The 12,665-nt window shown below is 38.4% G+C and overlaps 1 protein-coding gene across 1 annotated transcript in view; it reads right to left on the reverse strand.

Annotated features, from left to right (window-relative positions):
* Nucleotides 1-12,334, reverse strand: part of mapk1 (mitogen-activated protein kinase 1) — a 32,705-nt gene extending 20,371 nt beyond the window's left edge. The window contains exon 1 of the mRNA XM_042421757.1: nucleotides 11,954-12,334. Coding sequence (XP_042277691.1) covers nucleotides 11,954-12,099 — 146 coding nt within the window. The 5' untranslated portion in view covers nucleotides 12,100-12,334. The remainder of the gene's footprint in view (nucleotides 1-11,953) is intronic.
* Between the last annotated feature and the right edge of the window lie 331 nt (nucleotides 12,335-12,665).

Genomic DNA, 12,665 nt, shown 5'->3' on the forward strand with positions numbered 1-12,665 from the left:
TATCCATAAACAACAACCTGTTTATTAAACCACACTGGTGATTTATGCCAGTAATTTGGAACATTATCTGAAAGGACGGCAAGATCCACAGATCTTTAAAAGACAAAGAAAAGTTTACAAAGACATAAAACTATTTATTCTATATGTAAATACGCAGCTTGTCTTGTCATTGCACAACAGGAGAGGCTGCTGTAGAAAAATGTGCATAAAAAACACGAGAGACACGAGAGCAGGAGTACGGAGGACGGTCCTCACGCAGTTTGTCGTGATGCAAGTTCAACATTCTTGCTTTGTGCCTACATTAGCGTTACTTGACTTACAAGAGGAGTCGAAAACTGCAGTACTCATGACAGCACTGCATCAATGCAACCTCAACTTCTGCAAGTATACTTTGATCTAGAAACGAGGCCATGAGATACCATCAAAGCTGACTGACCACTTCTGCAAACTTTCACTTTGCATAAACCTTTTTTCACACCCCCTAACAACACAACAGTCATCATATATCTCATGCTGTAACGTGAGTAAAAGGGTTTGTGTTCATTTGAACAACAGCATGTGAGAGGCGACAGCAGTCCGGTAATAAAATGCATCTGATGAACATCAGTATCAGCTTCGATGCGACAAGCAGCAGGTGTGCGTGAATGTTTTATGTGCTTGTTGAACCAGAAGTCATCGCGCTAGTCTTGGCAGGCGTAATCACCCAAATTACACAAATTACATATCCTTCTGAATTGCACAACAGGATTTCAGAGTGTCAAGGCTCTCATTCTCTCTCTCTCTCTCCCCTCCCTTCTCCCATTGGCTGTGGAGTGGTGGTACTGATGTCAGAGGCAGAGGGGTTGCCATGGTGACGGGCGCCACAGTGGCATTTCAAGAGGACGGCTCATGGCAAAATGAAGCAGAGCGTCAACAAACCAGCTACGAATCAAGACAGGTCAAGGAGCCGAGATCAAAGATTAGAAGGAGTCAAGACTCACCGGGAGGACGACAGGAATTTAATTTGGGATTTAAGGTTTAGGATGAAATGTTTACCAAATATATGTTTACCATATGCTGTGTGATGGGTGACAAATACCAATATTTCTTTTGGTACATGTTGCAAAGACACATACTGTATTCTAGACGACTAGTTATTTCTCAAGGAAAAAACAAATCTCAAGTTCAATGAATACTTATTACCAGAGCATGTGCACATTTACTGCATATTACAGCATTTATGTAGCAGCTTCATCTGTTTAGGGCTGAAAAAACAAGTTATTTGAAGAGCAAAACACGTCACTTTGGGCTCTGGGATATTGTGATGGACGTTTTATGCAATTTTTGCACTAAATGATTAATCAAAATAAATAAAACTGACAGATTGAAACAACAACAACATTTGTTGCAGTCTGCAGTCTTAATTTCTTGTGTGGCGTCCCTTCTCATCTGCCTGCGGGGCCAAACCCTTAGCTTCTAATTACGAGTTCAGTTCATGTGTCAGACTTACAACTACAAACTGTAGTACAGAAAATTCATAAAACGAGTGGGATTACTGATTTTTTGTAGATTTTCATGCTTCTCAAATGGTGTTTCAAGCCTAACCTAAGAAATGTGTTAACAAAGGCGGCATATATGGTACCAAATCTACTGATATTGGTAAAAAAAAAAAAAACAAGACGACAAACAGTCTACAGCCACGCTAGCAGCTCTGTGAGGCGGTGCTTTGAGCTAAATGTTAACTAGAGGAGCGCAGTCAGTAGAATGCAGATCTCCGCCAGGTGTTCACAGTCAAGATGGCGGCAAAGATAACAAAAATGGGGACTTATTCATCATCGTACCACGCCTAACTTAAGTGGACCATACTACGGTTCAAGATGAGACCAAACCTTTTTATGGATGTCAGTTTTTGAGCCAAAGGTCTCCAACTGTTTTTAGCTTGGCGATTGCCAGAAATGCCTTTTGCTATGTCGTAACGCGTATCGTAATATGGAAAAGACGAAAATCTAAGCTTTACAATACTCATAAGGAATGTTATCAATATGTATATGAATTCACAACACAACCTGCTCTCAAGGTACCGACATTTGGCACCGATTGATCTAACGTGGCGACAAGGCATGATTGGTCGTCCCATAACGGAAACAAAATTCCAAACCGTAACAGTTGTTGATCATGCGCGGTCCCTACCAGCTGGTTAAGAGAAGTGAAGAGTCGGCAGTCAATGGCGGAATAAAAAAAGGTTTTTTAAAGATTGTGAATCACCGCAACCATGAGAGGTCTTTGAGCATACCGTCATAAATCAATTAATAGAGTTGTACAAAACGCAGCAGTGAGACTCCAACAAAAACCAAGAAAAGAGAATATTTTTCTCCAATTTTAATGACCTTACACTGGCTGCCCATTTGTTTTAGGGTTGATTTTAAGATTTTACTTATTACTTTTAAAACCCTTCATGGCCTGGACCCAGAATATGTATGAACTGCTCTCTATTTATCAACCAGATGTTCAGACTGTTCCCATCTCACACTTAAAGACTGAAAGGGGGCAGAGCGTTTGCTGTTGGGGTTCCTCAGCTGTGGAACGACCTGCCTTCAAATCACGTTTGAGGATTTATTTTTATCGAAAGGCTTTCTTACAATTTTTATGTTTATTTTTACTCAACTGTTGTGTTGTACTGTGCTGTGCTTTGTTCTTGACGTTGCGCTTGGGTCTTGAGCTGTTCTATTTTTGGGTTTCAGTTCACCCACTGTTTTTGCATTTTGTCCTCGATGTTTTGTTTGTGGTTTTAAGTCATCCTTTGTGTTTAGGTTTTGTTCCTCTTTCGCTCCTTGTGTCTGTCTGTTTGTTCGTACGTGACCGCAGGGCAGGAATTGTTCCACAGCCAAACCGCAAGCTCCGTGGATGCCCCAGAGTTTCGCCGTAATGCCCCTTCTAAAATTAACTAAGTAAACATTAACAGCTAACCTGCTAGCTAACATTAGCTAACAATTAACATTATGTGAGGAGCACAAGCAGCTAAACACTGTACAGTGTAAGTATTGCTACATGTTGTGTTTTTAAGTTTACCGGGATATTGCTGCATAGTGTTAGCTAACTACGAACGTACACAGAGTTTATAACTTGCTGTGAGATCTGACAGGTTTCTACTTTTTCAGCACAATGCAACATTAACACACACACACACACACTTTAATAAACTCAGTACTGTTCTTCAATACACTGACTCTGAATTGTTGATTGTACACCATTTTGTTTTCATACAATGTAATTATCACTTATTGTTATTGTACCATTGGTTTTGGCCTCGGGGCTCTACATTTTGGCAAAGATGCCCCAATAAATTTGTATTTATCAATACAAATGCACCAAAAATGACTTGATTCCAGGCCTGTGACTATATTGTATGTGTTCATTGTGAAGCACTTTGTAACGTTTTGATAAGTGCAACACAAATAAACTTTTTTATTATTATCATTATTATTATTAAATGTGCACAAAAAATATTAGGCTGTAGCTGCTGACAGATACACACATGACCAAACACATGTTCCCTTCCAGATTTACGCCTGGCATAATGATGTTTATCAGGTGTACAGGTTTACCATGTTCACCCTTTTAGTTTTGGGTGTTAGCATACTAATATCTTCTAATTAGCACTGAACACAAAGTTCCAGCTGAGGCTGATGGGAACATCATCAGCTTTTAAAGCTTTTGGTCATAAGCCAAATTGAAATTTTGACCTGATGATGGTGCTGGGAGAAAAGTCGGGGATCACCAATGTAATCAGCGATTAGGAAGTATCCCTGAGCCGCAATGAATGTCTGTACAAAGTGTGTTGAACCAACCAACTGACAGACTTTTCCATCCATAGAACGGTAAAAATCTACTTTCTTTACAGTCAACCAACACCTGCTGCAGCTGATAAAATTTGTAAAAAAGTAGCAATGAGATGTCATCCCGCTGTTTTGATTACTCCGACTTGACATGACCACAGACAAAGGGCGCAATCTGACGATCACGTATCTTTTTTAAAACATAAAACTTTTTCTAAGCCACTTCAGCAGCATTCCCCCATCATCTAACCGTTCATGTGGGCGAGTTGAAAATGCAGAGTGTGCCACGGCAACCTCTGAATATCATCACAGAGGTTGATACAGTGATACAGTATCTTGTGATTGTGTAAGCAGACCGTGTGCACGAACTGAGGCTTGTGTTAAGAGGTTCAGCGTAGCGTCAATCTGTGCAGCCCTTAGCTGCTGGAAAGCCCTGACATGCAACAACCTCAACAAGAGGCTACTGAAAACAAAAATAGGCCTACTCTGAAAATGACACAGACATGCCTCACAGTCGACCGCCCTCTTCCCATACAGTTAAACAAAACTACATTTTGTTATACAGCATAAAACACAAACTAAACACTTTGGGAAGTACAAAGAAAGGTCTGGTTATCAGTATGTTATTCTACAAACACCTGAAGAGACTAAATTTAAAATGTTTTATTTCTATAATGGCTCCAAGGAGCAGAGATTATTTTCAGCCTTCAGTCCACCTTTCCTTTTTAAAGCTACACTATTACTAAAAGAAATATAAAATAATAAAACTACAGCTCTAATGACATCTTATAAGGGTACCAAGACTCATTAGAGCTGTAAAATGCCAACAAAATAACTGTTAACTGGTTAAGATACTAAAATCTTGCAGTCCAGAGCAGTAGTCAATTCCAATTTAACTTGGAAAATGGACAGCAACACCAAGTATCATGTTTCAGCCTCTTAGGAAGACAGATAAAAGATATTTTCTATGAGAAAATACACCAAGAACATAGACTGTATATAAAGATGGACATGGCGAGGTGTAATGTCATCCATTGGTTTGCATTGGAGCCAGTTCGAAGCCCAGAGTTGCTGCTTATAGTCGGCACCATCTTTTCCGTTTGGAGCCAGGACCCTCCAAATAAGGATGGCGGGGTGTTGCCTGGAAACACGCCCCGCTACCTCGAACCCAAGCTAACGCTAGCATACTGGGAACACTGAGTGATGCGCTTTTGGGCCAATGTTAGCTACTTTAGCTAAACTGTGCTAACAGGGCAGGTATCGTAATCGAGTAACATTAAACTTACCAAAATATTGCGACAGTAGGCGAGCAAACTGTCAATCACAGCTGTCAATCAACTCACACACCAGACATCAAAACTACTGTAAGTCTTCAAATCTTATTAACGGAGCAGTAATCCCCAAAATGAGCACCAGCACACTTATTAGAGGGCCAGAATTTAGTGATTGGGAACCAAAAACTAGTGGAACAGAAGCTAACCTGGAAGCAGAGTAGAGATTTTGGCTCTATTAACATACTCATAACGAGGGCTTCAGATCAAATGTTGGTGACAAGACAAAATTGTCGTAGAAGGCTGCAAATGTAGTTGTGATAATTACCTCTTCGGAAGTGTTGGTTGTTGCCAAGCACATCTAGATTTTTACAAGACAACATGAATCAGAGCCATCGGTATGTTACTGAAACCAGTCAATCACAACAGGGGAGGACCACCATATCGATCACATGACTCTATTATCAGACATGAGACTACAGCTGAAACCATTCGTTGATCGACAGACAATTAAATAGCAGCAACTCTGATAATTGATTGATTTTGTAAATGTTTTCTTTTGCACAAACCTCCATAATTCACTGCTTACAGCTTCCCGAATGTGAATATCTTCTGGTTTTCCTCATCTTCTATGATACTTCATTATCGATTCATCTGTAGATTATTTTCTTGATTAAACGATTGGTTGTTTAGTCTATAAAATGAAAAATCACCGCTTCCAAAATCCCAAGATGATGTCGTCAAATATCTTCTTTTTTCCTGAACAACAGCCCACAGCTCAAAGATAATCTGTTAACCATAATAGAAACCAGAAATATTCACATCTGAGACGCTGAAACCAGAGACTTTGGACATTTGTTTCTTAAACGATTAATCAATGATCGAAATAGTTGGTGATTAATTGGCAACTAATGATTAATTGACTAATCATTGCAGCTTTAAAAAGAATATCGTTGGGTTTTCAACTGTTAGTAGGACAACACAAGCAATCTGGGCTCTCAGATATTGTAATGGGTATTTATCCAGTATTTTCTGACATTTTATAGACCAAACAATTAATGTGCTTCCATATGAACCACATCTTTCCAAACCCATGATCAGCTGCGAATTCACATCTTTAATCTTGCTCTTAGTGCATGATTTTCTGTGTGATTAAGTTAGCTAACAAGCTGTAGCAGTAAAAGAAGACAAAGACAGTGGAGAGACATGTTGTCATGGAAACGGTAAACAGCATCTTAGCTTCAGGCTTATTACGTGATAAAATTATCTCAACTCAAAGTCCACTTGCTAGCTTTTTCCTGAGCTATTAACGGCATCAACAAAGATCTTCATCAGTGAACACAACTGGTTCAGGTGTCACATCAGGTGTTTGATGCTGTTTGTGGGACCGATAAGGAAATAAGGACTCTGTAAAAAATACGTTTTTAAATCACATCTGTCACTCTCACTGAATGCTGGAATGTGCATCACTCAAATCCACTTTTTTTTTTTTTTTTTAACTTTTAGGACTCAGGACTACAGCTGCTACATTTAGTTTAAATTAAAAATTCTCTTCCAGCTTTTTAAATGTGAATATTTTCTGGTTTCTTTGGTCTTCTACGATAGTCATAGATCAAACAATTATCTGATTAATCCAGAGAAAAATTAACAATGACAATAATTGTTAGTTGCATTTCTACTCAAAGTGTGGTGAAAACCAATGTGACTTACAAAACACTTGTTAACTAGACAGTTTTATCTAATTATAAGAAGCAAATCCATCTCTATCTTACAAATGTATGTGTGATTTTTCCATTTAAATCTTTCAGGTTATTAAAACGTGATCATGTACATATTTGTGATCTTATGTTGTTTGACAGATCTGTGTTTGAAATGTGTATTTTGCATAAAATGTCACAATATACAGCCTTAGGGAAGCTGTTTATAAATACGCAACACCAATATACTGCGGGTGTGCTACCACTGTGGAAAGCATGATATAAAAGAACGTCTTGATGATGATTTAAAAATATTTCAGTTGCAAACCAAGTGCTGACTATGAAGTACACACTGCACCACTTTCTCTGGCTGCTGCACATCAAAGCAACATGACCAACTGACTCAAAACCACAGGTTTCAAGAAGAACGCAGCAAGACAAGTGCAAGGAGGCCGAGGCTGACACATCACCCACTCCAACTGCCTCTGAGGGGAACACGAGCACGCCAAAAATACAGAAAGTACTTTACCAAAAGTAAAGAACTGAGATATTACGTGATCATACATGAGTAAAGATCATAGTAAAGCTTAAAGAATACGAAACTGTCTATGTAGCTCTCACTGCTTGTATAAAAAGGTGCTGATGCAGACATTTAAGGGCCACATGAAAAAGATTAAAAACTTACAGAACTACAAATATGAATATGTAACAGAAGTTCCTCCTTGAAAATCTAAATTCTCTCTCAAAACATACAGTTTGTTGTTGCATTTTGAGGCCCCCCATGATCCACTTACAAGGCTTGTAAAAGAAAGAAAAGCTCACATTTACTGGATATGATGAAGTTCTAGTAACCTGTTTTTCTGCCACCTTAAAGATTTTGGCATCATGGGGAGCCAAAACAAATACAGTTCCAGTCCCTGCAACCTTAGTCAAGCACGGTAGACCTGTCTGTGCCTGTTGCTGTAATTTATGATCTCTGATGTCAGGAACTAAGAGATATCGAAATATGAGCCTTACCTTTTTACTCATAAATCATTGTGTTTTGGGGTTTTTTTTTTTCCTGTGGCTGGTTGAGATTCTCGCTCCTATAACGTGCCACTGTTCCTTTGGAAGATCGTCAAGACTCATGTTTTATGGCATCCTAGCTTAATTTTTGGTGTTGTGAACCAAACGGGTTAGTTCACACCTTCCCAAAAGAACCCTCAAAACAACCATCAAATCCGCCAATGCTGGCCTAGCTGGAAGCACCACCTCACCATCATTTGGTTTACAGTGGGATGAGGGGAGCAGCGATAAAAGATGCTTCATCTTGGAGGAAACCAGCAAAGAGGACAGCAAAATATTAACTTCATTCTAGAGAAAAAAAAACAGTATTTTGTGTTTATGTGTTTCATATTACTGAAAGCAGTTTTTGGAATAACCAAAAAGAGAAAGAACAGGTAGTGAGCAGATGCACGGACGTCAGCAGAGGTGTTGTGACCCCTCAAATATTTGAAATTATATGGGTTTAGAAATTCTATTTTCACAATAAAGGTTTTAAACAAATGTTGGTTTTCTGTATGTTTTTATTCGTATTTAACTGTGTCTGCTACACACAGCCCCCCTCTGTGTTCAGGCTACTTGGTTCGTTCCAGCTTGAAAGCTCTACGTAGTTATCAGAGGTGCTCGTAGAGCCGCTCAGATTTACTAAGTCAAGAGATAAATACTGTCAGTAAAAACTGTTGCTACATGTCTGTGAGCTTTCTTTACTTAACGTAAAATAATCAGCTGTGCTGGCTAGCTAACCAGCTAACATTACCCTGGAGTTTAAAGCCTTTTCACTAACTTTTTCTTGTTCAATGTTGCTTTTATATGCAATACAGTGGTAATAAGTGTCACTGAATTATAGTTCTAGATAGTTACTGGTAAGGGGTTGGCGTTTGATCATAAACATATAAGGCAAAGCCAATAATTACTGGTAACAACTTGGTTTGCGGTGAACATTTGCAATGTGAAACTGTGCCCCCTCTAAAATATTGACCACATGAAACCCCTGATGGCCAACATGGATGAACAGATAAAGAAAAAGCCTACACAGAAATCGATACGGAAACAACAGAAAGTTCAAGGAGTAAAATGTCACAGTGCAACCCCAAATGACTCACTAACAGGTGACAGTAAAGTGCAGAAACCACCACGATGATGAGCACTGCAAAAAGTTCCCTCAAGTTACCACCAACATGAATTGTTGGCTAAGAGGACGACCTGCCCAGTGTTCCTTTAAAAACAGGAAGTACTTTCTGTTGTCTTTGCAAAGTGTCAAGGAGGGCATAACAGCCGAGATTAATGTCGCCATCCCTGAACCTAATTTTGCTCATGCCGGCAAGTTTGGTCAAATATTTTACCGTCTGTGTGCTGGTCATGAGATGAACCCTTAAATAAGCTTACAGGTGGACATTTTGTTTTAATCTTTTTGTTTTAAACCAAGGACGGTTCGCAGCAACGGGCTTTTCTTTTTCTCGCTTTGCGCCTTTCGCAATTGCGACTGAAGGATGCACCACTGGGGCCCAACCAGGATGTTTAGTTATGTTTCATTATTGGCTGTAGTTCAATCATTCCATGACCATTTCCAAAAAAACTTTGCCTATATTTTTTTTTGTTTATTTATAAAAGACACTTTAAATTACACACCAACATTTTAAAAACATAAATGTAAATCTGCTAAACAGAAAATTTGCACTTGAACTCCCAACACAAAAGCTGTTGGGCAAACCAAATGAATAAATGAATGAATGAAATATATGGAATGAATAAATAATATATCATTTTAATAGTTCAAAATGTTTTTAAACAGTCAGTAGACATAGTTTAGGAGATATTTATCCATCGGGGAGCCATGATGGAATTCATAAAATGGTGTACAACGTTAAAAAAGCTTGCTGTATCGTTATATTAACAGGTATAACAGATTCATTTCTTGATTATTTTGACTAATAAGTTATTATTATTTAAAAAATATTGATAAATGCACAGGGAGTTTATTCTGTTGCAGTTTTGTCAAAACAAAACAGTCAAAACATGCAAAGATATCATGTTTACAGCGATACAATGTAGAAAAAAAGCAGCACAACTTCAGTTTTGATCATCTGAAACCAGCAAATATTTGATATTTTTACTTTTTAAATGACGATTAACGATTAATCAACAGTCAATATTGTGTTGTCGGAGCTGAATTTCTGAAATGATTACGATTTGAATTGCGGTTATGTCACCCACCTTCCAGCTAACCATCACTTTACAGCGTTAAGCACATACTCTTAAGTATTATTGACTCTCTTAAAGCTAGAGCAATCTCACAGACAACTCTGTACGACTGAAGACTGAGGCTTTAATGGTAAAATCTATTTTATCTGGTCCGCTTGCCTTTTAGCTACAGTATGTACCAGTCATTTGTTGACGGGGGGGGGATCATACGAGTAACAACCGTGGCTGTGTACTTTTGGAGAGTTTTCCATTCTCCAGACAAAAAAGATGCTAAACAACCTGCTGTGCCTCTTCTCTGTAGGCTGGCTATGTGTCAAACCAGTGTTCTCAGAAAACTCAGCTCCTCTCACCACAGAAGAAAAGGAAAAAAAACTACTCTGCTGTTGTTTGACACTAGGACAATATATTATGTAATATTGTACAGTGTGCACATTTAAAGTCAACTACATTTCCACAGGCTAAAGAAACAACAAGACTGAGTGTTTTAAAAGAGACGGGTAGAATTTGACTTAATCTGCATTGAGATACACTGAAAATTACATTGTATTTTTCTTCTTTTGGGTTGATTATCATGATTTACACTATAAATTTACAATTTACAAAATTACAAAGTGCCATTTATATTCAAGAACGGGGATAAAATCAACATACCACAAATAAAACGGTGCATGACTTGATTTTTGATTAGTTTATCTTCCCCTACATCATCACTATATCATCACAACATATCAGCAGGTTGAAAATACAACTTCCAGATAAGGTTGTGCCGACAAATTCCTTCATATACGATATGTAACCAGCTTTCAGCATCAACTTCTGAACCAAACATACAAGGAAAACCCTTTACGGTACCTTTTACTAACTCATTATGCAGATATCACAAACTAAATCTAGTTTATGGGTGAGAACATATCATGCTGTATATGATATATAGTGAAGAAAAAATGAGATGATATAGTATCAAATCACTGTAAATTCACTGCTGATTATCAGTGAAAACCTATATGTTATCCTGAATGGATTTTATAATAATATGGGAGACAGAAACCACCACAATGTCAAGAACAATCACTCTAAGGAGGATTGCACACACCCTTTTAGATCCAAGCTGTAGAAATAATCTTGAAAAATAAGTGAATTTGGTCAGTTTAAATGCTTTTATATTATGTTTAGGGCAACAAGATGCCATAAAAAAAAAACTTAATTACTAATTTGGGAAACAGAAACTACCACAAGATTTGATTAATTAACTGTAAATTTAAAGTGGAGGATTGCACACACCCTTTTACATCCAAGCTGTAGAAATATTGTTGAAATATTACCATATTTGAACAGTTTAAATGCTGTATGTTACCTTTAGGGCAACAAGATGCCATAAAAACTTAATTACTACTGATTCGTCTGTTTAAATCACTGTAAATTTAAAGTGGAAGACTGCACACACCCTTTTAGATCCAAGTTGTACAAATAACATTAAAAATGACTAGAATTGATCATTTTAATTGCTCTATGCTATATTTAGGGCGACATGATGTCATTAAAACGTAATTAAAAGTGATTAAATGACATTTTCTGTAGGTTTATCGGTGATACAAGTTAGTACTTGCTAAATAAGGAGCAATGACTCCTTATCAGCGATCATTTCAGCGCAAAAAGCACCAAATTTGAGTCCAATCATCTACAAATTCAGCCGTGACTTATTGTTTTTTTCCTCACGGACGGACGCTGTCTTCATTTAACTGACATCAGGTTGACACTGTTGCTCGCTAACTAAAACATAACATTAGCCAAGTTATTGTATTTAACAGAAAATATGTAAGTTAGCTAACGTTAAGTCGCGTTAAAATAAGAAGAAGAGGTGTAAACTCTGTCGTTATACAGTAACTTGTGTAGCGGGATGGATAAACGAGTCTTCGGGTAGACTTACCACACCATCCCGTAGGCTCCCTCCCCGATGTAGGAGAGGTTGCTGTACCGAGGGCCGACGTCGAAGGCCTGCCCGCGGACCAGCTCCGTTCCCGGCCCGGGGCTGGGGCCGCAGCCAGCAGGGGCAGACACCGCAGCTGTCGCCATTATGAGCACTGGCTTTTTTTTTCTTTTTTTTTTTTTAAAGAATGTATTTATTTTACAAAAGCTATCAAATAAAAACTAGCCACAAAAAAAATGATTGTGTTAATATCCGTCGTCGCTGTGACTTCAGCAGAGTTTACGGTGTGGCAAGAGGCCTTCAGGACGTGTGGAGTGTTTTTCTTTCCGTTAACGTGCGTTCAGAGAGCGACCACACCGCTGCTGAGCTGACGCAGGCAGGCAGGAGCGAGCTGCAGGAAATAACGGAGGCGGTCATGTGACCTGGTGTTTTCTTTTTTTTTTTTTCTTTCCATTTTTTTCTTTCTTTCTTTTCTTTTCTTTTTTTTTTTTTTTTGTTTAGATGACTAGTGTTGCCTTCAGGTACTGCTTTGACTCAGTGGCACAATCAAAAATGCTCCAGTTAAACAAAAAGTGTACGTGGTGGTGTTTGAGTCTCTGCCAGTTACCCAATTACTGTATTTAAAGGACAGGTTCACAATTTTTTAGGTCTGTCTTTAAAACAACAGTCAGGTGCCCACATGAACATTGAAAAAGGTTTTCCTCCCCTCCTT

Source organism: Thunnus maccoyii, chromosome 9 (assembly GCF_910596095.1).
Source record: "Thunnus maccoyii chromosome 9, fThuMac1.1, whole genome shotgun sequence".
NCBI lineage: Eukaryota > Metazoa > Chordata > Actinopteri > Scombriformes > Scombridae > Thunnus > Thunnus maccoyii.